The 23,858-nt window shown below is 36.6% G+C and overlaps 1 protein-coding gene across 12 annotated transcripts in view; it reads left to right on the top strand.

The window, feature by feature from the left end:
• Window positions 1–23,032, top strand: part of FER (FER tyrosine kinase) — a 196,723-nt gene extending 173,691 nt beyond the window's left edge. For 11 of the 12 annotated variants that reach the window (XM_049795612.1, XM_049795617.1, XM_049795618.1 and 8 more), the window contains 3 exons: window positions 6,277–6,431; window positions 9,987–10,109; window positions 14,376–23,032. In XM_049795612.1, the coding sequence (XP_049651569.1) occupies window positions 6,277–6,431; window positions 9,987–10,109; window positions 14,376–14,518 (421 nt within the window). In that variant the 3' untranslated portion in view covers window positions 14,519–23,032. Of the gene's footprint in view, window positions 1–6,276; window positions 6,432–9,986; window positions 10,110–14,375 lie in introns of those variants that run through there. The other variant, XM_049795622.1, reaches the window with a different exon arrangement.
• The last annotated feature ends 826 nt before the right edge of the window (window positions 23,033–23,858 follow it).

Here is a 23,858-nt window from a genome sequence, read left to right as displayed (position 1 = left end):
TCACAGGAATATGTTCACCAAGTTGCTATAAAGCATTTTATGTGATAGCTCTTAGTATCATGACAATGAGAGTGAGCAGTGCAATGCAGACTCTTTCTGGAATGTAGGATACGTTTTCTCTTACAGGTGGAGGAAGTAAAGGTTCTGTGGAAAAAAGGCATTTTTAGATACAGTGCTTGTGTTCAGCTACTGAATACAATTGTTTGGGGGTTTGTTACTTTTTTTCTTTTGAGTTCTTTTTTGCAAAAACTTTTAAGTCCATATGAAAATTGCAGAGTGCTTTAGAGGGAGTAGTTGAATGTCTCTAATGCTATGAAGTGGGAAAATTTATTCATTTTATAGTTGAGAAGAACTGAGCGGTATCCAAAACTATGGATAGCAAGCAGAACACCTTACCTTATTGAGAAAACACTACTACATCTAACTTGGGCTTTCTCTGGTTTCCTAGCACTGTTCATCTGTGAAGATGGACTTGCATTATATGAGCAACTGAGAGAAATTATTAACATTGTAGTTAATATTGCTCCATTAGTATTCATAATGTGATAGCTTAAAATAATACAAAGAAATAAGTAAAACAAAGTGTAAAGGGGGAAGACAACATAGAATACGTGGAAAGATGTGCTTCTGACCCTCTAATATTTTCCTAGTCTCTTATTAGGCACTTACTATTTGCTCTGTTCACATGTAGCAAAAGTAGCAGCATATGCATATCAAGAAAGTTCTGAAATAGGTGTATTTTGATTTAGACACCACTGGAAATTGCCTCAGGTGTTTGAAGGAGATGTAGTCTCTTATAGTACACGAAAAAGCAATGGTTTCACTTACATGCTTGCACCCCCTTCTTTTTTGATTAGGTAATAGACTGTTTTCATTGAATTAAATGTGCAGAGGATCTAAACTGATCCTGTTCACTAATTAATTACTTGCTTTTATCACCTAAGAGTATTTTAACTGCATGATCCAGGGAGGGGATATAAAATGACTAATTAGTTCAGTGAGGCAATCTGTCATGCTGGTCTAGTAACAAGGAGTTTACTCTCTTGCTTTGATTTGCTTTAATTGGTGGAATTCCATTGAAATACTAGGTATTAGTTGCTGTGTAGTTCTTTTGGGGTGGTGGAATGAAGTAGGTAGGGGGTATAAGAGTGTCCTTAGAGAAAAGTTTATGAGGCTTATGTCTTTACTGACAGACATGAATCGAGGTGTAACAACTCCCAGCACAGAGAAATTGCCTCTGCTTCCTCTTTAACTGGCTATTGGATTTTTAGCAAGTCTTATGACCTATCTCTTGCAGTTTCAAGCCATATTAGTTATTCCTAGTCAATGCCCTGTTTGTGTTTATACGAACTGTACAACAGTGATTAAAAACAAAAATTCCAATTTGCATATTAATTTTTATTCCTTAGTATTTGGGAGGAGGGTGCTTTGTTTCTAATAGCACTAGGAACTTATGTAATCTTGGTATTAAACAGTGAGAGTCAGCTTTTCTTTTACTAAGAACTTGTTCTGTAGCAGCTCAGTGTAATTTGTGCCCAATTTATACAGCTTTCACAATGTGAAATAAAGAATCTTTTCTTGGATTCTGTGTTAAATATAAATACTGATTTTATGGGATTACTGCAGCAAGTACCAAATGCAGTATGAGAAAAAAAAAAACAATGCCCCAAGCAGAGAGAGACCCCTAATTCCATGCGACTATATCGGTACTTCTTGTGGATGTTAGCTTTCAGGAACTTCAAGGAGAAGGAAGAGAAAACAAATAGAACATATTTTGTTTTTTAGGGAAAAGAAGACAAGTAGAGCACAGCTGATTTTGGTTTAAAAAAGGCCATCTAGAAATTGTCATGTTTTACTACAAATATTTAACACTGAAGTTATCTGTAATAATGACTCCTCATAGTTGTTTTCGGTCATCAGCCCTACATATTTATATTTTCTTGTTTTCCTTCACTCAAGTCATCTATCATCCATACTTAAATGAAACACCATTGTGTATATTTCATATGGAAAGTTAAGGCGTAAAGGGTTTTTTATAAGCCGCTTAACACTATTGTACTAGAGGTCTTTCCTTTTATCTGTAGCAAAGTGAAATGAATTAGAATCCTGGAAACTGGAAGAAAATGAAAGCTGTTAGTTATAAATTTAAAGCCATTGAAGTAATACTTTTTGATGCCCTTTTTTTCAGATTCTGGCTATAAATTCTGTAATAAAACACAGTGACCAAAATGCATTTTTGGTAATTTTCTCTTGTATCTAGACTGAAAAATGTGAACATCCTTTTAAAGAAGACTGTCAGACATGAGGAGAAACAGTGAAGAAGGTGTTTGAAAAATATTGAAAAATCTTAACCAAAGCCTCATAATAATAATAATAATAATAATGATAATAATGATAATAATAACAAAAAGCTTGATGTAGCTATAGCCTTCAGTGTAACAATGTTTTTAAAAATGCTTTTAAGTATGCAAATACATATAAGGGAATCTGGAAAATTCAGCAACAAATCACTTAGGATATGAAACAGATGTAAAATGACAGCAAAAATACTAACAAGATACTGTAACTTTCAGGACATCTATAGGCCTGAGGAATTAAATAATGAATGTTAGTCAAATAGACACTGTGAAGAAATTACAAGTAAGAGAACAGTGAAAAAAAGAACCTGAAAAATACATCTACAGTGGATGTAACTGCAGAATCTGAAGTGGCTGGTGGTGGAACAATGAGAATGAAATTGTACTCATACTGCTTCACCCCACTGAATGGCAAGTTATTAAAAGTGCAAAGTAACAGAACTTTTGGCAGAATTTAGCATGATTGTAAATATCACTGGATCTGCTAAACATTGTTGGTTTCTATGTACTCCAACAACCAACTCGTCACAAGAATTGTGAAAAGAAAACTAAGTGCCTGAGAGGGGAATTACAAAAGTCCTTTAAAAAGGGTATGACTGAAGTGGAGAAAAAGGGGCAGGGGGGAAATCACATAAAAAGTATTTTCTAAATATATGAGAGAGCCTGCCTTACACATGAGAAAGGAAAAGAGCAGATTTGCTTAAGTCAGAAGTAAACATATTAAGTGCTCAAAAGGCTTTAATAACAAAAATGATGTATTAAAAGTAATACATAGTATTATAGCTTCAAAAATAGAGTTTTAGCTAGAAGCAGAAAAAAATATTAATACTGTGAGACTCATAACCAGCACTGCTACATTTACTTTACTCTTTGTAGCTTTATTAGTAAGTTAAGTTTTCATCCTTTTCTATCTTATTGTTAGTAGCTTGACACTCACTATTTCATAAAAATTTATTGATACTCTGTGGAAATTAGCAATGAAAATACTTTGCTTTCGATACAAACTGAAACAAAAAGAAGCAATTTGCCTGGAAAGATTGATGGAGGACTTGACAGTTGTGTCCACCTGCACAAGTTGTGGGCCATTAGCTAACCACTGGCCCATGATTCCTCCCTTGGCACTTGTGTGTGGCATGGTAGCTTGAATTGTATCATTCTTCGACCCACTGCCAGCTAATAGACAAGTTGAAAACCACTGTTTCATGAAGCAAAGACATTGTGTGTCTGTGGTCTTTCAGAATATCTAGTGCTAATTTACACATAACCTGAACATATCCTGAACAATCTTTACCAACTTTCTCAAGTACCAGTTTGATTTTCATAGGAGTGTTTTTGTAAATTTTCAGTAATGATGAAAAACAATTCCTCTAGATGAGTCTGAAAGAAAAAGAAAACTTTCACATACAAAACAGACAAAAATTATGTGAACTGAGTGTGGTCGCTGTCTACAAGCATCATACTGTTACTGTTTACAATTTATATTCCCTAATAATCAGACTTATGTATGAGGAATAAATCTAAGACAGCTCAGTATATAGCTTTTTCTTAATCTGACCCAGAACTTGTTCAAATGCTAGGTCAGACTCTGGTAGGAAGATGTCTGTGATTTTAATGAACTCTGTAAATTTTCTTTGAGATACGACCTCATTACTTTTTTCCACTCCTTATGTGCATCTGTCACAAAATCTAGACTATATTGAGTAAAACAATAAAAAAAAATAACGAATAAAGTACGATTGGAACCTAAGCCACAGATTCCTGAAGTTTCATGGTGATACTTTTTACGGACTTGAGTATAAGCAGTAACAACTTGATTTTGGTTTGCAGCTCTCTACTTTCACCAAACAATACCACATGCTAACATCTATGTAACATAGTGCATATTGAGCTGTTTTATACATTTGTGCTTATCTTCAGCTGGACACTGTAACTTCAGACTTGTTTTTAAGTGGTCCATCTTATCTAACTGCAAGAATAACTGCATTTATGTCACTGTAGCATGAAGCACAAGAGCGATAAATGTTCTTAGTGGCAGAAAAGTTGTGTGAGTCAAACACGTTAAAATTCTTGAATCAAGCTACAGTATTTAATGCTCAAACACAGGCTCTGTCTACATATCAAATAATATACTGCAATATCAGTATGGATTAGTTGGTCAAAGGAATTGTAGATACATGAGCTTTAACATCCTTGTATGTGGCTCAAGACTTTTACTTTAGACTAATATATATATAGTTCTGTCCTTTGTCATGAATGTCCCCACCATGCAGAGTTTGAAGTTGTTTGTCATTGGTTCAGAGCCTTCTTACTGCATTAGCTGTAGAAACAAATTTCGTGCACATCATGGGTAGAGTTCTAGGTTACCCCTTCCAACGGTAATCTAGTTTGCATGCACCAAAATCATTTTTTGAAACCAATGGATATGTATTAAGTGCTCAGGGGATTCACTTCAAAACTATGCTACAGGTACAATCCAAAACATTTAAGCTAGTATAGTTATTCTGGAATATCCACGTAAGACAAGCCATTTGTGAGCATATTAGCTATTTAAGCAGAAAATAAACATTGTAAATTTAGTTTAAAAATACTTTGCGCATGATGGTCCTGATGTTATAGATATAATTCTGTTGCTTAACATTTTTCCCCCTTCAAAAATTTCTTGTATTTTATTACATTAAGATGGGAATAATAATATGTATTTTATTATGTAGTATTTTAATACATTGTGAAAACATTAAATGTAATATAGTATGTTAATAATATATTATTAGCATATATTATTTTTCCAAATGTATGCTCTAGAGAAGGCACAGGAGGTCTTTATGAGGTATTACTACAGGCTGTCTCTTAACTTGTAAAAACATGTTTGAGATGGAGGGAGGGAAAGGAAGGCTGTTGATTTTCTGAACTTCTCATACATCACTGAGCCAAAATTCCTTTTCCTGTAGTACTGAGTAGCTTTTTGGATTTGATGGAAACTCTAATGCTAAGATAATATAAGCAGAGAGAGGGTGGAGCCAGTTCTCTGGTTTTCACTGTCTTTCATTACTATGGGAACATGTTTCAGGGTGCTTCTTCAAATTCTGTTTAATTTTGCATAAAATCTGATTTGTTAATCTGCAGGTTTATTTCTGTGACCTCAGAGGGCAGTTGTGGTCAGTTGACTTTGGCTGGCTGCCAGATGCCCAGCCAGCCCCTCTCTCTCACACACCCCCTCCTCAACAGGACAGGGGAGAAAATAAGACAGAAAACTCGAGAGTCAGGATAAAGACAGGGAGATCATTCACCAATTACTGTCACAGCAAAACAGACTTAACTTGGGGAACATTAATTTAGTTTATTGCCAGTTAAAATAGAGTTGGATGGTGAGAAATAAAGACGAAAACTGCAATACCTTTCTGCCACCCATCCCATCTTCTGATAGTCACCTTTACTCCTTCATTCCTGACTCCTCCACTTCCTCCCCCTGCCGAGGGGCACAGGGGGATGGGGAACAGGGGTTGCAGTCAGTCCATAACAGCTCCTGCCTGCTGCTCCTTCTTCCTCATACTGTTCCGCTGCTCCAGTGTAGGTCCTTCCCAGGAGATACAGCCTTTCACAAGCTGCTCCAGCGTGGGTCCTTCCAAAGGCTGCAGGGGAATCTCTGCTGTAGTGCCTGGAGCACCTACAGCATCTCCAGCACCTCCTCCCTCCACTCCTTCACTGACCTTGGTGTTCACAGGATAATTTTGCACAATATTTTTTTTCCTCTCTCACTCCTCTTTTCCACAACTGCTATGCAGCATTTTTACCCTTTCTTAAATATGTTGTCTGAGAAGTGCCACCATCTTGGCTGAGGGGCTGAGGGGCTTAGCCATTTTAAATGGCTTTTAGTACTTTCAAATGTATAAAAATATGTGGGTTTATTTCTTGTTCTTAGAGACCTGGCTGCAAGGAACTGCTTGGTAGGTGAAAGCAACATTTTGAAAATAAGCGATTTTGGAATGTCCCGGCAAGAGGATGATGGCGTGTACTCATCATCGGGCCTAAAGCAGATCCCTATCAAGTGGACTGCTCCAGAAGCTCTCAACTATGGTAAGGACATAGTTGTATATTCTTGGAGAAGAAAAAAAGATAAAAATAAAAAGTAGCATAAGGAGCACCAGGACTACACCGTGGGCAATATTTGAGTATATATATATATATTCCTAGTGCCCAGTTCAAATCCATAATATTTAAAATAATTTTAATATTTCAGTATTATTTAAGTTAAGTATAAAATGCTGATTTGACTTCAAAAAGAATAAGGCAGCAACATCAAAATTGCTATTATGCAGCAATAAGACAATGCTTTGGTTATGTTGCTGACTCATTCTAGTAGGCTACCTAGGCGGTGATGTAAATCATAATCATTAGCAAAATGAATGGCAAGTTCTGCATATTTATGGCAGTGATTGTTCTAGCACCTCTTTGAAAACAGTATTAAGTGTTGACATACTAGAACACTCTTAGATAAATCATTGTACAAGAGAAAAGTACAGTCACTGATTTATATTTTTAACTGCTGCTTTTTTTAACCTGCATTTTTATATATTGCTAGGCTATTATATTGGGGGAGAAAATCCATTATTTCTGATTGAGGGAAGTGGTCCACACTACATGGGTAATAATTCCAGAACAGGGACAGAAGGTGCTATATTTGGCTTTTTAACTTACATGAAACTAGAAAAAATAAGTTCTTGTAAGTAAAGTGGTCTGTGAAGAAGCACCATGTTAAAGGAACGATGCCATGTTTTGGATGTAGTTCTCTTAACCAGTTCTTTAGTTGAGTACTTAGAAAAAAATTGTTTTAAATTCTTCATTTGAAGTGTCTATAAATATTTCTGTCATCTCTTAAAGCTTTTTTTTTTTTTATATCATACGTTGGAAATCGTTAGTTTGTGACTTATGATTGATAGCAAAATGCTTCATCTCATTAGCGTTTTTGCATGAGTTAATGCCATAACACAATAAAGCAGATCTTCTCTTTGGAAGGCTAATAATAAATTTAGTTACAGTAATTGATCCTGCATTATCAGTTATTCTAAGATGTGTTAGTGTTGCTAACTTTCACTGGGGAACACACTTTTCTATTTTGGGTGTTTGTTCCACAATAAAAGGTGTTTTGAATTTTTATTTTTGTTATTTCAGAAATGCATAAGGTTCATTTGATATATAATGGAAGCCTATCTTTCATAGCCACATGCAGTCCAGCAGACTACATGAAAGCAGGAAACAGGCTTTTGTGACAGCACCTTCACTTTGTATTTTTGAGTCTTTTTTCTGCATAGTACAGGAGAGGAGAGGATAGTTGATTAACTTTTACTTATTTTGTGTTTCCTAAAATGCATACATACTGAAGCAGCTTTAAGTAATTTTCTGTAGTGTTTGGAAAATAAGCTCTCTCAAACATTTGTTAATGTGTTCAGCAGTCTAACATTCAACTTTCAAAATGTCGTAGAAGTTTTCTGTGTGGTTTTGAAGGATCATTTTTTCCATTCCCTTGAATGATGTGAGTAAAAATAATTGTTCATGTTTTTCTATTTACCATCTGAATAATATGGTCGTAAGTATTGCATTAATTTGTACAGGTAAGGCTGAAGGTATTTAAGGATATCAGAGTGAAATAGAACTAAATCTGCAATATTTCAAAACTAGTTGGCAACCACTGTCCATGTCAGTTAGTAATGGCAAGATTTAAGGGTGGGAAGGAAAGGAGGGATAGGGTTGTTTGGTTATTACATGAATGATACAGTGCTTAAAAAACTATGTAAAAGGTCATTTTTTCAGTCATTTCTGGATTCACTGTATATGACAAATTAATAGCAGTCACAAAAAGATTTTTTAATTAAAAACCCCGCAAGTTATGAGGTCTAGAAACCAGATTAGGGCAAATGGAGGAGCTAGGGAGTTGTATCTGAAGTCATAAGTGAAATCCTGTTGCTACTAGAGCTTGTGGGAGGTTGAATCTTTGGTTCAGTAGGTGCTGTTCAGTGCCATTCCATACTGTTATTTTTGCTTGGAGCTATATGATTTCCATCACTTCCAGAAAGTGGAAAAAAATGTTTGAAAAGTTCCTAATAAAATCACATGTTTAGGCCAAGTGTAGGGTATTTTTGCTTCCTGTTCTCTGAAAATTAGCATACGCATTTAATATGCATGTTTTTCCAGTACAATATTTTTTAGTTGTTTGTCATGTTAATAAATCACTGTGGAGGGGTTTTTTTTGTGAATGAACAGGCCTTTTTTTTGCCCAGATAATGTCATAGTGGAAAAGATAATTAGCTGTGCAGAACTTGTACTTTCATTAAAAAAACCTAATCACCTATCTTGTATCTACTGAATGATTTCAATGAAAAATGTTAAATTACTGGATGCCAAACTCTGAAGAGTGTTGATACATAGACAAGAAAACTAATCTTACTACAAAGAGCATAGTGAATGTCCATAATTGCCATCTACAAGGCACACAAGCTGATGTAGCGCAGCTGGAAGTGATACTTGATTTAACAGTAAACAGAACTTTCTGATGTCAGAACAGTTGTCATATCACCAAACTGTCACTGTAATTTACATGTATTTTCCTTTTTTCTAGTCAGAAGTGGCTTAGTTTTGTTTAATGATTAGAGATGAACAAATAATACATTCATAAACATGTGTGTATTTTAAAGAATAAAGACACATATACAATGTAATAGTATGGAACAAAGAAAAACAGTCATGAAAAATGTTGAAAGTTATGTTGAAAATGTTTTTTTAAGATAGCATTTTCACAGACCCTGCTGCAAAGAGCTAGGACCCTTAACTTTCTGATGTGAATCCATCCTTCTTAATGTGAATCCATCAGGGACAATAGAAATATCTGCTCCAAGATCTATCCTTCTCCTATAATATAAAGCTTTCATTACACAAAGATGTTTGGAATTCAATTATCTATCAATTATCTATTTTGCTATCTCTGAAGCACAGTTGAAGACAATGGAACAAGCAGGCCAGGCTTGTGGTTTTTTTTCTTTAACTGATTGAGTGCCTCAGTTCTTCAGGGTCCAAATTAAATAAGTTGAAGCAACTATACTTTCATTTTCAGAGAACAGGTTCTCAAAGTGTGAAAACCAGGCCCTGTTTGCAGTTCCAAACTATGTTGATGGTAGCTCCTCTCAAAATACTCATTGCCATGCTATATTAGGGAACTGGGAAAGGTAATTTTTTAAAAAGTATCTTTTGAATTGAAAGTGATAATAAAAAAGGGAGGAAACTGACATTTTTCTGTCCTTTTATATTGAAAGAAAAAAACCCACATTTGTACATTAAGAAGGAAGGTTATTCTTAACTTGCATGAAAAATAACTGACATGGTAAAGGTCTGTCAACTTGTAGAACTTTAACTTAGCTTATATTATTCCTAGGTATTGATCTTATGCTTATATAATAATAAGTTTATTATTTGAAATACAGGAGACTATGGTATCTGCAGAATGTATTATTAGTAGCTACAGCTTTGTTTTGCTTAAAGCTATCCAGTGTAACACTTTACAGAAAATTTGGGGCCATAATTATCTGAAACATTAATTTCTTTGTACATTAAGCTGAGGCTTTTCTCTCCTTTTCTTAGGGAGATACACATCTGAGAGTGATGTATGGAGCTTTGGAATCCTTTTGTGGGAGACCTTCAGTTTAGGAGTATGTCCGTACCCTGGAATGACCAACCAACAAGCACGAGAACAAGTCGAGAAAGGTAGTTATTCATAGGGAATGAAAGAAATACTGTATAGGTCCATAAGGATGTAGTACATACAGTATAAAATAGCAAAGAAATAACATATGAGTTATCCAGCAACTTTAGCAAAAATATTATGAGATCTTTAATTGCTGAATCTAGCTTTCTGGGAGGGGTATTGTGATATATAGGTGTCTTGAAAAAAGGAATATACTGACCAGTATAGGACAGAAGACTTACAGCATGCTGACTTTCATTATTGCAGAACTAAAAGGTGGGATGGAGAGGAAGGATTTACTGCTGTGCAAAGTAGAGGCTTGCCCAGAATGAATTATTTAAGATTATGCTAATGCTGGTATAAATATTCTAAACTGCCAGAATTAAAAATCTGTATCATTCCATCTTCTCTATTAAAGCACTTCAGGCAAAAATTTAGCAATTATGGTGGAGAATGGTAAGCTAGTTTAGCGTTCAAAGCCACATTTCTCTTTTACAAAATAATCAAAAGGCTCTTATTTAAAGTAGCAAATAACTGTGAGCAGGATTTCAGGACTTTGATTTATTTTCATCATCTTCAGCAGCGTTTCAGAACTGTTCCTCCTCTACATAGTACTACTGTGTAATTCATAAACAGGTTCTAAGCTAGTAAAACTGCTAAATGATTTAAAAAAAACCACAAATAACTAGTTTGCTAATTTATACAAATTGCCAGTGTTTGTTATAAGCACTGTAAATTACCATCAAAGTTTCTCCTTAAAAGGCCAAATCAAAAAAATCCAATCATTTCCAGACCAGAGGAGTGTTTGTAAAAACAAGTCTTACTACCTAAGTAGTGAGATTCTGTTTTAATCCACTGAGAATAATAATCTCTTGCAACTGATAAAATTCAAAGGTTTAGAAGTATGGCCATGCTTTTTCAGCTATTTATACTGTGGGGAAAATAGTCCTGTCACCCATCAGCAATTCCTTTTCATTTTTTTTTAATGGAATTTCCATTTCTTTTATCAGCCTGTTTTCTTGGTTTTCAGTATGTAATAGCTCTTCTGTTAGAATAGTCAGCTAAGACACTCCAGATTTTCTTCCTGATCTTACCTATCTCAATTACTTAATCAGCAAGAGCCTTCAGTGAATTAAGTCACTTGAATGCTTGCTTTAAACCAGGATATTTTCAATTCTAAATAACTATATAGAATCACTTCACTTCAAGGACAAAAAGTAGTTGCTGCTGTCCCTGTTTTGAAGAACTAGTTTCTAGGGGAAACTTTGTGAAGGAAAGGATTTTTACATAGTTTTGTATTATCTTGACTCTAAGTGTCCTAGAGTCCAGCCATTCTCCTTTGAAGTTACATGCATTAATCCGGCACCTAGAGCAGATGCATGCAATATAACAAAGGAAAAATATTTCACAGATTTACCTGTTGTATGAGGCCAGTGTCATTTATACTCTGCTTTAGAAAGAGAGTTGCAGAGATACAGAGACCTGCGCAGTAAGTCTGGAGTCACGGAGCTCCATTTAGCTGTATAGTCCTATGTGCCAGCTCACTTTATGGTCCACTGCCTATCATTTGTTCAGAGACCTATACAGGGTAAACAGTTCGTAGAATCACAGAGTCACAGAATGACTGAGGTCTGTGGGAACCTCTGGATGTCATCTGGTCCAACCCTTCTGCTCAAACAGGATCACCTAGAGCTGGGTGCCCAGGACCATTCCCAAATGGCTTTTGCATATCTCCAGGGAGGGAGATTCCACAACCTCCCTGGGCCACCTGTGCCAGTGCTCGGTCACCCTCACAGTAAAAAGAGTGTTTCCTGATGTTCAGAGGGAACCTCCTGTGTTTCAGTCTGTGCCCACTGCCACTGGGCACCACTCACTGACAAGAGCCTGGCTCCGTCCTCCTTGAACCCTCCCTGCAGGTGTTTATATGCATTGATGAGATCCTCCCAAGCCTTCTCTTCTCCAGGCTGAGCAGTCCCAGCTCTCTCAGCCTGTCCTCACAGGAGGGATGCTCCAGTCCATTCATCGTCTTGCTGGCCCTTCATGGGATTCTCTCCAGTGCTTTCTTGTACTGGGGAGCCCAGCACTGGACACAGTACTCCAGGTGTGGCCTCACCAGTGCTGAGCAGAGGGGACAGATCATCACCCTTGACCTGCTGGTAAGACATTTTTTAATGTAGCCCAGGATACAATTAGCCGTCTTTGCCACAAGGACACATTGCTGGTGCATGTTCAACCCTTGGTGTCCGTGAGGATCCCCTTTCTGCTAGGCTGCTTTCCAGCTGGGCGGCCCCCAGCACGTACTGGTGCCTGGGGTTGTTCCTCCCCAGGTGCAGCACTTTGCACTTCTCCATGTTGAACTTCATGAGGTTCCTGTCAGCCCATTTCTCCAACCTGTCCAGGTCCCTCTGGACGGCAGGAGGACCCTCTGGTGTATTGGCCCCTCCTCTGAGTTCGCTGTCATCTGCAGACTTGCTGAGAGTGCACTCTGCCCTGTTATCAAGATCATTAATGAAGATATTAAAGAAGATTGAACCCAGTATTGACCCTTGGGGTGCACCAGTAGTTGCTGGCCTCCAACTAGACTTTGTGCCACTGACCAGCTCCCTCTGGGACCACCCTTTCAGCTAGTTTTCAATCCGCCTCACTGTCAGCTCATCCAGCCCTTCTTTGTGAGGATTTTACAGCAGGCAGTGTTGAAAGCCTTACTTAGGCTACTGAGGTAGACAATATCCACTGCTCTGCCCTCATCTACCAAGCCAGTCATTTCATCATAGAAGGTGATCAGGTTGGTCAAGCATGACTTCCCCTTGGCAAATCCATGCTGACTACTCCTGATGACTTCCTTGTCCTTCACGTGCCTGGAAATTGTTTCCAGGATTAGCTGCTCCATCACCTTCCCAGGGATCAAGGTGAGGCTGGCCAGCCTGCAGTTCCCTGGATCCTCCTTGAAGACAGGAGTGACATTTGCTTTACTCTAGTCCACAGGCACTTCTCCCAGTCACCATGATGGATGAAAGATTATTGAGAGTGGCTTTGCAGTGACATCAGCCAACTCCCTCAGCTCTCATGGGTGCATCCCATCAGGGCCCGTGGACTTACATAAGTCCATTTTGCTTAAGTATTCCCTGACCAGATCCTTTTCCACCAAGTGTGCATCTTCCTTGCTCCAGACTTTCTCCCTGGTCTCTGAGGCCTGGGATTCCTGAAGGCAGGTCTTGCTAGTTGACACTGAAGTGAAAGCGGCATACAGTACCTCAGCCTTTTCCATGTCCTGTGTCACCAGGTGCCCTACCTCATTCAGCAGCGGCCCACATTGTCCCTAGACTTTCTTTCATCACCTGTGTACTTACAGAAGCCCTTCTTGTTGTCTTTGACATCCCTGGCCAGATTCAATCCCATCTGGGCTTTAGCTTTCCTAACTTCATCTCTGGATGCCCAGACGATGTTTCTGTATTCCTCCCACATTACCTGGTTTTGTGTTTGAATTTGTCCAGGCACTCCTTGTTCATCCATGCGGTCTTCCTGGCATTTTGCCCAACTTCCTACTCATTGGGAAGTTGCCTTCATTGCTGTGAGTACATCTCTTTGGTCCAGGGTATGGAGGATATGCTGGAACAGCCACTTATCTGTGTCTTCTGAATGATTAGCTGCTAATTTACTTAACTGATTGCTCATTCTCCAGCTTATCAGCAAGTCAGAGACCTCCTTCAGTTGATGGCAGCAGAGAGCTGTGGAAGGCCACTGCCTATGTTAGCAAACCAGAAGAGTAAGAGAGTTAAGACGATGGAAAATATAAAAGTTAAGAAAACAGGAGGGAGGAAAAAAAAATGGATAAAATGCAAGTGGGAAGGGAACTTCTTAAGGAGACAAAAAAAGGAAGAGGCATGAGAATACAAGTTGATCCATTTTGAGAAAGAGCAAAGAAATTTACTCCCCTCTTAATATTTATTATTGATTTCCTCAGTGGGGGAAAAATGGGAACAGGATTAAAATTAGAGAGTAGCTACTTCCTAAGACAGGAAACAAATCTATGCAGGTTGCTGCCCTTAGGGATGACAAGTGTACTGACATTTTACCATGCCCAACTTAAATGTCATTGGTACCTGAGCTTTGATTAGTATAATAATTATCTATCTTGTATAGGTTATGCATTGAAGACTTCCCTCATATTACCCTGAAGATCTTTTTTAATGCAGTGATCTTGAACTTCACTTGTATCTTTTTAGATTTGTCAATATGGATCAGTTTTCAATGCTAAACATTTTCCCCCTTTTTTTGTGTACCAGGCTACCGAATGTCAGCACCACAAAAATGTCCAGAAGAAATATATAAAATAATGCAGAGATGCTGGGACTACAAACCAGAAAACCGGCCAAAATTCAGTGAGATTCAGAAAGAGCTGTCTTCAATCAAAAAGAAAGTGACATAGTGATAAACAAGTGCCAAACTCAATGTGTAGGACTTCATTTTCCAGTGAAGTATTTTCTTCCCCTCAAACACTACGCATTTATACAACATTATTTGCAATATTCTTCTAGGATTACTTTGAAATTAATTGGGGTTTTTTATATACATGTGTACCATCTTGAATGATGCCTACACCTGCATTAAAGACATATACTGCAAAATGCTATATATCCAGTCACAGTAATATTGTCATTTAGGTTACATGTAAATAGAAAAGCACATACTATAGATTTAAGGGACTGTGGCTTTTATCTGTTTTACAGCAAGTAACTGCTAGTGACATTTTTCAGAGGTTTTCTACTTTAAGCTGTGTTCTCACTCGGCTATCCCTGTCCCGAATGTCAACACCAGCAGCCCTCTAATGTGGTGACTATCATACATGTTGACCTTAAAACTGAAGACAGTTTTGACAAGTATTTCAACTAGAAACTTTTATATTTTTTAAATTCTTTCTGCAACTGATATTTTTAAGTGATAATTTTAAGGATGAAGGTCAGTTAGATTCTGGATGCCAATGTACTTACTGAACAGTGAAATCCAGAATTTTCTTGTGTAGAAAATTGAGTTACTTGTGCATTTCTTACCATACTGTAGTAAATACTTCTGACTTTTGCTGTGATTTACTTAAGCCACACCTTTTCTTCCTAGAAAGCCATCAGAATTCAGTAATATGTCTCCTTTACAATGACCTATGTTTGTTTAAGAAACAAAAAAAACAGTATCAAGTCTTGACTACACATGTTAAGAAATACTGCAAATCATCTGCCTTCCAAAGAATATGTAAAAGCAGCAGGCCAACAGAAAGAGGTTTACAAATGACAGCAGCATAAGAGCAGCAGATAACAAATATTGTTGATCTTAGAGGAGTTGAAGAATGTGAATTGCTTGATTTGCTTTTGATCTGGATTTGTTTCCTTAAATTGGTAATAAATCTCAGAATGCAGCTGGAGTCTACAAAAGTTTATGCTAAGCAAGAGTACATTCCATGCTTAGTGTCCAAAGAAAAATACTACTTCTGTATGGCATAAGGAAATTGTTCAAGAAACAAAAAAAAAAGAAGTATGTTTAAAGCCTCTGACAGGCTGAGCAAGGCAGAGTAGAAATACTAGCTTCCAGCTTATTTAAGTCATTGCAATCAGATTTCAAAAGACTGGGGACAGGCAAGTTTTAAATGCCACCAGGAGTAAAAACCTTGTATATATTAAAAAAAATTCCACCAGGAAGAGTAAAAACTTAGTACATAGGGGGTGAGAGGAAAGGCACAGTTTGTTACTCTGGCTCTGGGTCCTCTTTGCAGCTGGAATTATTTTCCAGGGCCCTACATAGAAATAGGAACAAGTTACAGTATCCTGGTCTGAGTTCCAGAGTTAAGTTGCTTAAAATTTTTCAGATCAAGGGATGCCTGTTGCTGCTAATGCAAGTAAGAAACAAGGATTGTAAGTAACACAGCATCTGGAATGTTAATTAGCCCTATATTTTTATTATTACAGTTGGATTGAGATGTAGTGAAGCCAGTGGCTACATTACATTTTTATTTCTGTTAAGGTGACTATTGTCCACAACAGTTTTGCTCTCTGAAGTGTATTTATAGTAGTACTGAGTGGTAATGTTTAAGGGCTATGTGTGACCAAAATATCTGTTGTCTAGAAGAGTTTGTCTATTACATTGGAGTTAGAGTCCAAATAAAACAATGAATCGTCATGCTGGAGCACATCACCTGCATTTGAGGTGGAACTGCCAGCATCCAAGTATAAGGAATGGTGAATGCTTCTGGCATTTCTTAAGTGATTTTATTTCTTGGAGCTAAGGGAGCTTATACATACCCATGAGACTATAATGCTTGGAAGACTTGGTGGCATAAATTTAAACTTCCTTATAAGCATACTGGATATATTTACTTCTGTACTTCCAAGCAGCCCAAAGATATTTTTCAAGAGCAATGGGAAATATTCTTGTTAGTTTGTATGCTTTTAAATAGTACACAAAGTTTGTGCCTTAATTTGCTAGTATGCTAATGCAAAAGCAAGCGTACTAAGATTTAAGGAATGTTCCACAATCATTTGGAAAAATCCAAGATTCATCCAACTGCAGGTCCTTATGTATACATCACTGAAGTCTGCAAGTAAGGATAACAGTGTCTCCTCTGTCAGCATTCATAGCTTCTCTGGAGAGTTAATATTCTTCTTCTGTTACAGAGATAAACTGTTTCTTTGCTGTATGCCCTTTTGACAGCAAAGAAATACTGGTTTATTTTTATAAAATAAAATACTGTTTTATTTGTCTTAAATTAACCAGTCATCTTGACTCTCACATAAAGATAAAAATTGTACTCATGTTTTATTCTGAAATAGTTAACATTCATAATTCATACCACACTTCTGTTTAAATTCAAAGACTTTTTAAAACACTTGATTTCTACAGCAGCAGGAAAATTTATTATTATTCCTGAAGTAGGCATCAAGTCAGTTCAAAAAATAATAACTCTCTGGGAGAGTACCAGAATGAGTTTATAGGTATAGAATAAATCTAAACACAGGTACATGTCTCTTCAATTATTTAAACTTATCATTAATTTGGCAGTTTGTGGCAGAACTTGTTCATCATGTCTCACTTGTAATTATTGCAATTATGCAATTTAGGAAGTGGAATCCATACCTATAAATACTGTGTTTAAGTTTTTGTAAACTTCTCACAGGGGAGTTCACAAACAAGCCTGCCATACAACGAAATTTAGAAGAAAGATATGGTATTCAAGAACCAAAGCCACCATATCTGCATTCTGTGGACTTCTGATGACTCGGTCTTACATTATTCATAGGTTAGCCAGATACTGGTCATTTGGCTCATGTACCATGTTTATCCTAGAGAACCTACAAAAAAGTTAAAACTCAGTCTCTTTTGCAAGTGTGGTCTTTCAGTTAGGTTCTTACACCAGCACTGTCCCAACAGGGCACCACTGAGGGAATGCTTAATTTTTTATGCTGTTAAATGGGAGATGCTCTGAATATTGTTAAGGGTCAAGCAGAGGTACCTCAGCCTGTTACGTGAGATTGAATTCAACAGGTTATCTGTTATTTTCATCTTTTTCCAAGGAATTTCATTTAGCATTTTAAGAAAGATTGTTTTGAGGAAAAAAAATGCATCATTAGTATATTATCAGTAGAAATTAAGAATGCATATTAGCTTCAGAGTTCAGTCATCAATGAAATCATGGGGATTCCTAAGCATTTCAATTTTATGGAAAGTAAAAATAGTGAAAAGTGTCTTGTCTGACAACACACCTAGCTTCAGCACAGTGTGATCTTGTAGAGTCAGCATCCCACAAAGACATTCTCTTTGAAATGTACATTTTCATTAGTTTCTAATTAAACCAATGAACTAGTTTTTCATTTAGCAACTACAGTTATATTGCATTTCTTCTTAACAAAAATCTGCCTTTTTGCAGAGTTGCCTAATATTTTTTATTGGAAGTAGTTATTGGAACGTGCATCACCAGAAGGCTGTCAGTAAGAACTGCAGTTTGTAAAGTAAGCCTGATCTTCTTGATGAGAAACTGAAAACTGGTTAAGGAAATATTAGGTTATTCATACTTGAGTATTTTTTCATCTATGTCTTTGACCACCTGTTATGCTTCCTCAAATCCTACAAGCACATCACTAAAACTTAATGCACATCACTAAAACTATGAAGTTATCCATTTGTTATTTCTTATGACTATTTAGTTATCCCTTTTGCACCCATTGTAGAGATTCTAAAAAAACCCCACTTTCTTGAGTTTACAGAGTAACCAACTCTCAGAAGCATTTAGAAATGTCTCCCCTATCCCCAAATTTTTCCAAATGTGCTGCTGCACAGGTATTAGCAATAGTGATTAACTACTAGCCCTGTTTCCATTATTCTTGCTGTCATATCCTCTAAATGGCAGTGCCACTGACTCATTTGAAACAGTGCAATATTTGAAGACATGAGTTAGTGTGTAAATAGTGTCATCAAATACGATATTCAAGAGCAGTAGCTCTGAAAATGGCTGGTTGTCACAAATAATGATAACTCATTGTAAAGATGGAATAAAAAGAAAGAGGCTAATCGAGAAAATCCACTTCCTATAACAGCTGTCCTGTTTGTAGGCAACAGAAATGTTTGTTATGCCAGTGCACTTTGATTTGTAACATTTTTGTGACTGAGCATAAAATAGTTTGCTATTAAAAGAAGAGTTCACCAATTATTTTTTTTCCCCTAAAGCACAAAAGGACATGTGATATTGTTGGAAGGATTCTTGCAAGGCAAGTCAGGATACGTGGAGGGAAGAATACAGAAGGAAGAATACCCTTACTACTAACCGAGGAACATATTTTTTCTTCTTAGAATCATATTCATGCAGTCCTTCCCTTTTAGGAATACAGGACTTTAATTAGTAATTAGAAAGTACCAAGCAAGTCCAATATTCCTGAAGTTCCAAACAGCCATGAGTTTTTAAGAGTAATCTGGTAAATTTGGAACATCAACTCTATTAAAAATATTTTCTTCTAGTTTCCTTCTGCAGATTCACTGTAAAAAAAGCAGTCCTTAAACAATCATCAGTAACAACTTAGAAGAAAAATGCATCAAGCTTCTTTAAGAGTAACTTCAGGAAAGAATATTTTTTGTAATCTTGTACTAGAATTCCCCCAGGATAGCTTTCCTTTCTAAAAAACTGAAAAAAATCTTACAAAGCTGAAAGATTCAAGTTGAAAAAGAAGAATCCTTTCACTTGTCACATTCTGAACAGTCTTTGAAGTATTGCCACAGTTTCCTGAAACTGATAATGCACATGTGATTTCCAGTTCTTACATACTTTTCAGCATTGCATATTAATGCATTATTAACACCCAACTTTACTTTCAGACCAAGGAAGGAAAGACTCACTCACGGAACAGTGCAGCAAGTTCTGCCTGGTAGTTCCCACATTTTCCTTACCTTCCACATTCAGTTATCAGAGTAATTGTGTTCATTATAATAAGCACCACATAGAACAGGAGCTGGAAGCTAGACCTAGACATTGTCTTTCAATCAGCAGCTAATCCCCCAACATTTCACAGCTTTGACTCTAGAAGCCAACTTAGTTTTGGTTCTCTGTCAAACAAGGAAAAGCCATTTCTGTATTTCAGCCTTACTACTAATCTAAAATACAGGAAGGTTCAGAGAGATATTTGCTGTTACCTCCACCAATAACTGTAAGTTACCCTTAAGTCCCTGTTATGTCACTCTGTCTCTTTGACATAAAATTCTGACTGGAGTGTATGTCCAGGTATAGAACACCATTTTAATCAGACATCGTCTAGGCAGGACTTTAATTAGAATGTTCAGATGGTTTGGGGTTTTATTTCTGTGAGATGAAGTACTAATTAGATTGTTAGCTACATGCATTGTTATTTTGCAGCTGTTTCAGATTATAGCTATGAGAGGGTCATTCATTTGTAGATCTCCGATTATGTATGCCTTTTCTAAATCAAAAACTGTTAGCCACACTTACAAAAAATGGATAAATAAAGCCTTCAAATACAGTTGACAGAGGTCATAAAGTGAAAACACAGAAGAGCCATGAACTGCATTCTTTCTTCCTCTATCCTACCAGAATTGAATGCTTTGTAAATAAAACTTCTAGTAACTGGCTTTGTGTTTATAGATAAATACAACCTGTGAACTGCTGTGATAACCTAGGACTCACATTGCTACTAGCAAAGAAGGCTTGGAAAAAAGTGTTCCTAAATTGCTACTATTTGGAGTTGTCATCTAGTTTTAGAACTATAAATGTTTATAGATAAGTACATAACTTAAGTTTTCTGTGTACAGTAAGAGAGACAGTGCATGCTTCTCCATTGAAACCCTTCACCAATTTAAGGCAACTATGCTTTTTGAAAGAAAAATCAGATTGATCAGTGATTCCTTCTCGATTACACATGTTGAAAGTATGAGCCAGAAGTTTCCACCACTAAAAAAAAAGTTGCACACTACTGTCTTTGTATACAGTCAGCTGAGTCTTTCTCAACATATGAAGAATTCCATAATTGTTAAATGCAGTAGTAATACAAAATTGTTGGTTTACTGATATGTAAACTACTTCACTCTGATCTTTTGCTTCAATTCCTAAAGAATCTTTCTGCTCTTTAAAAAGACCTGCAGTAAGCTTACAGTTCTAGCTGAGCTCTGCTGTAATAATCTGGCCTGTTGCATCTCCCAAACATTTCCTAATTATGATGGCTCCATGTACCACAAATGGTGCCCTTCCACTTACTTCCAAAAAGTTACTCTTGTGACAGAAAAGTTCAAATATATCCCTGCTTATTTTTGACTCAAAAATATTATAGTGATGTTATAACTTGATACCTGTGGCAATGTGTTTGTATGGAAATTGAAGTAACTGTGGATCAAGGTGAAGCACATTGTCCAGATCATGTTTTTAATCAAGTTAAAACCCCTAAATATATCATGAATTGTCTGCATTGTAAAAGACATGAGAAAAACAACATTCCTGACTTCCTGTTTACAATACAGAGCATCCTGCTTCTACTAGGGAACAATATAAAGGTAAATACATTCCTTGGAAAAGGAATGATTTTGCTGTCAGACCAGATCCAAACCATATCTTTAAAAGTAGTGACTTAATTCCAACTAAGCCTCGTTGTAAACTTCCTTCTTCTGAACAGACCTTTCCAAACAGTGTTAATTTTCATTACTGTCATCCATTTTGCTGTTGGAAATTTGACTTCTGTACATCACATAACATTTACTTATACTGGTAATTATACCCCCGCACCACCATGAAGTGCTGAGACTTGCAGCTTCAGAAGATAAGCATTGCTAAGTTAGTAAAAGTCTACAGGGAACTGATCTTTCACTACGTGTCTGAGTTGATATGGCTTAATACATTTTAAATATCACTAAAGTAATTGTTTCAATTAAAACCTGTTGTACAGTTTGAACAGCAGTATTCCTTGCTCAAGATATCTCTGCAATAGTAATATTTGTATTTGGCTTGAACTCAATAGGAAGGTAGAACTGCACCTTCCCTCCTCTCTAGTGTATCAGGGAAGGGAACTGCTGAGTTCAAGTAGCCAGTTCAGGTGCTGCCAGCGATCCTGATACATAGCGTGGATGCAGCCAGGATGCCATAGAGAAGACCTTGCAGTCTGCGTGGCCCCTCTTTATAATATGCCTGCACTTACTATGAGTCACTAATAAATCCACTGGAGACTGGAAGTTTCCTATATCTCTTGAGTGTGGCTAATTCCTTAAATCACCTGAAGTTGTAGTGCTTAAGGAGAAATACTGATTTTTTTTTTTTTTCTTTGTCATGAAATGCAGAAATGCAATATGCAATGGGGATTCTCTGCATTTTTTTCCTTCCTTCCACCTCCTACTTGGTTATGGCATAGATTCAAAGTCTTCAGTAGATTGAACAACTAGAATAAATGTATCTGTTTCTGCTGTTAATTGTATCATTACCTGTAACTGACAAGTTAACTTGTTTTTTCCACCAAGCTTCCCACCTAATTTTCACTAAAATGCTAAAAACACGTAATAGGAAAAAAGTCATGATACAGGCTCATCACACAGGACACAAAAGGCAGGCAGACTCCTACAAAGAAATTTTGAGGACTGAAAGCCAACAATAAACATCTATCTCTTCCCTTCTGTTAAAGGAGTGTGTAGTTACATGCATGTTCAAATGACTTCCAGAGATGAAACCTGGACTGCTGTTTTTTCAGTTGCATGTGTTACTTATCCTTTGTTTAACTGTAGGCAGCTGGAGATGGAGGAGGGGTGCTGGGGAAGGAGGGAAGGTTGGTTCACTGACCTGCTAGCACACGCAAAGATTTTAACACCAGTAACCTTGGGTGGGCACATATACTGTTTGCAAATGTGTTTAGATTTGTATTCAATTTTGTGCCAAAGTATGCACCAGCAAGTTTAATAACAGGTAAAGCACCTTTTATACTCTTTATTGTTTAAAAATAATATATTTGTGAAACAGATCGATAATACATAACACTGGAAATGGGTGCTTCTTCCCAAAAGTACACATGTAAAAAAAAGAAAGGAAACAACATTTGTGAGTTTATCTGGTTTTTAAGCAAGTCTGGAAATTATAACTATGTAATACAATTCCCAGTTGTCTGTCCTTTATAATTTTAAATAGATCTGCATTTTAACTTTATTTATTTGCCAATTTTTTATATACTTTAAAGTTACACTTTTGAACTCAAGCTAACTTTTTATTTTCCTAGGCTGTTACAAAACAGATTTTCAATATTCCTGTAAACTGCAGACCTTTTTTGAATAGTCCTTTGTCTTTTCCTATGGACCAGTTACCACTAATGAGTCTGCAGTCCCCTTTTTACTGTACTCTTCCAATAAACGTAAAATATTTGTATCACGCTCTCTCATTTTACTTGGTATTTACAGGTTGTGTTTATTCACTTGCTTCTGTAATCAAGTGGAAGATCATTTTTAGTAACATTGCTCTTAGGAATAACTACAATTCAAAATACAATTTTACAAGAAAAAAAATCAATTTTATTTGAATTTTTTTGGCACTTTCTGGAGTTAATATCTCTGTGATCCACACTCACAGATTGGCTGTCACTTTTGTTTACCTTTGGTATATCAGAAGGTATTGAAAGGAGTAACTTAGTGGGTAGAAGGGAAAGGACAAGTTGAAACAGACTGAGAACTTCAGAGCTGGAGCTCTGCAGTTTTGAGGATGTTACACCACGTGTTTCTCTTGAAGCCAGAATTGTATTAAGAAGCTAGGCAATGAAAAGCAAACATGCCTATTCAGCATGCCAACAACAATGCAAAATCTACAAGCATTTCCAGTTAAGAGCAATGCAGGAACCTAAAGGCATATGCAAGCTTTATACTGTTTCTTTTACATGATCTAGGGCTCTGTTCCCTTTATATTAAAAAAAAAAAAAAAAAAAAAAAATTACATTCTAAATACAAGTTGCATTTTAAAGTAGATAGTATAAAGCTACTTTATGCTTTACTTTGAATGAAACCAATCTCTATAATAAGTGCCATTTTCACCAGGCTTTGATGCAATTTCTTTGATTTCTGTAATCCCTTCTTAATGTAAAGACTGTGATATCAAAATTATGACTGAAGTAAAAAATCAGAATTACACCTTAAAAAATTTTCCTTCCACTGCCTTATGCTCCCTGCAGATGCACTTTGTTTAAACACCCAACAAGGGGTGGAAAGACAGGTTTTTGTGTACCTGCACCTTTGCACAGTGTTATTAAGCACACTGCGTGCTGACA

Source organism: Accipiter gentilis, chromosome Z, assembly GCF_929443795.1.
Source record: "Accipiter gentilis chromosome Z, bAccGen1.1, whole genome shotgun sequence".
NCBI classification, from domain to species: domain Eukaryota; kingdom Metazoa; phylum Chordata; class Aves; order Accipitriformes; family Accipitridae; genus Astur; species Astur gentilis.
This window is presented reverse-complemented; position numbering and strand designations above follow the sequence as displayed.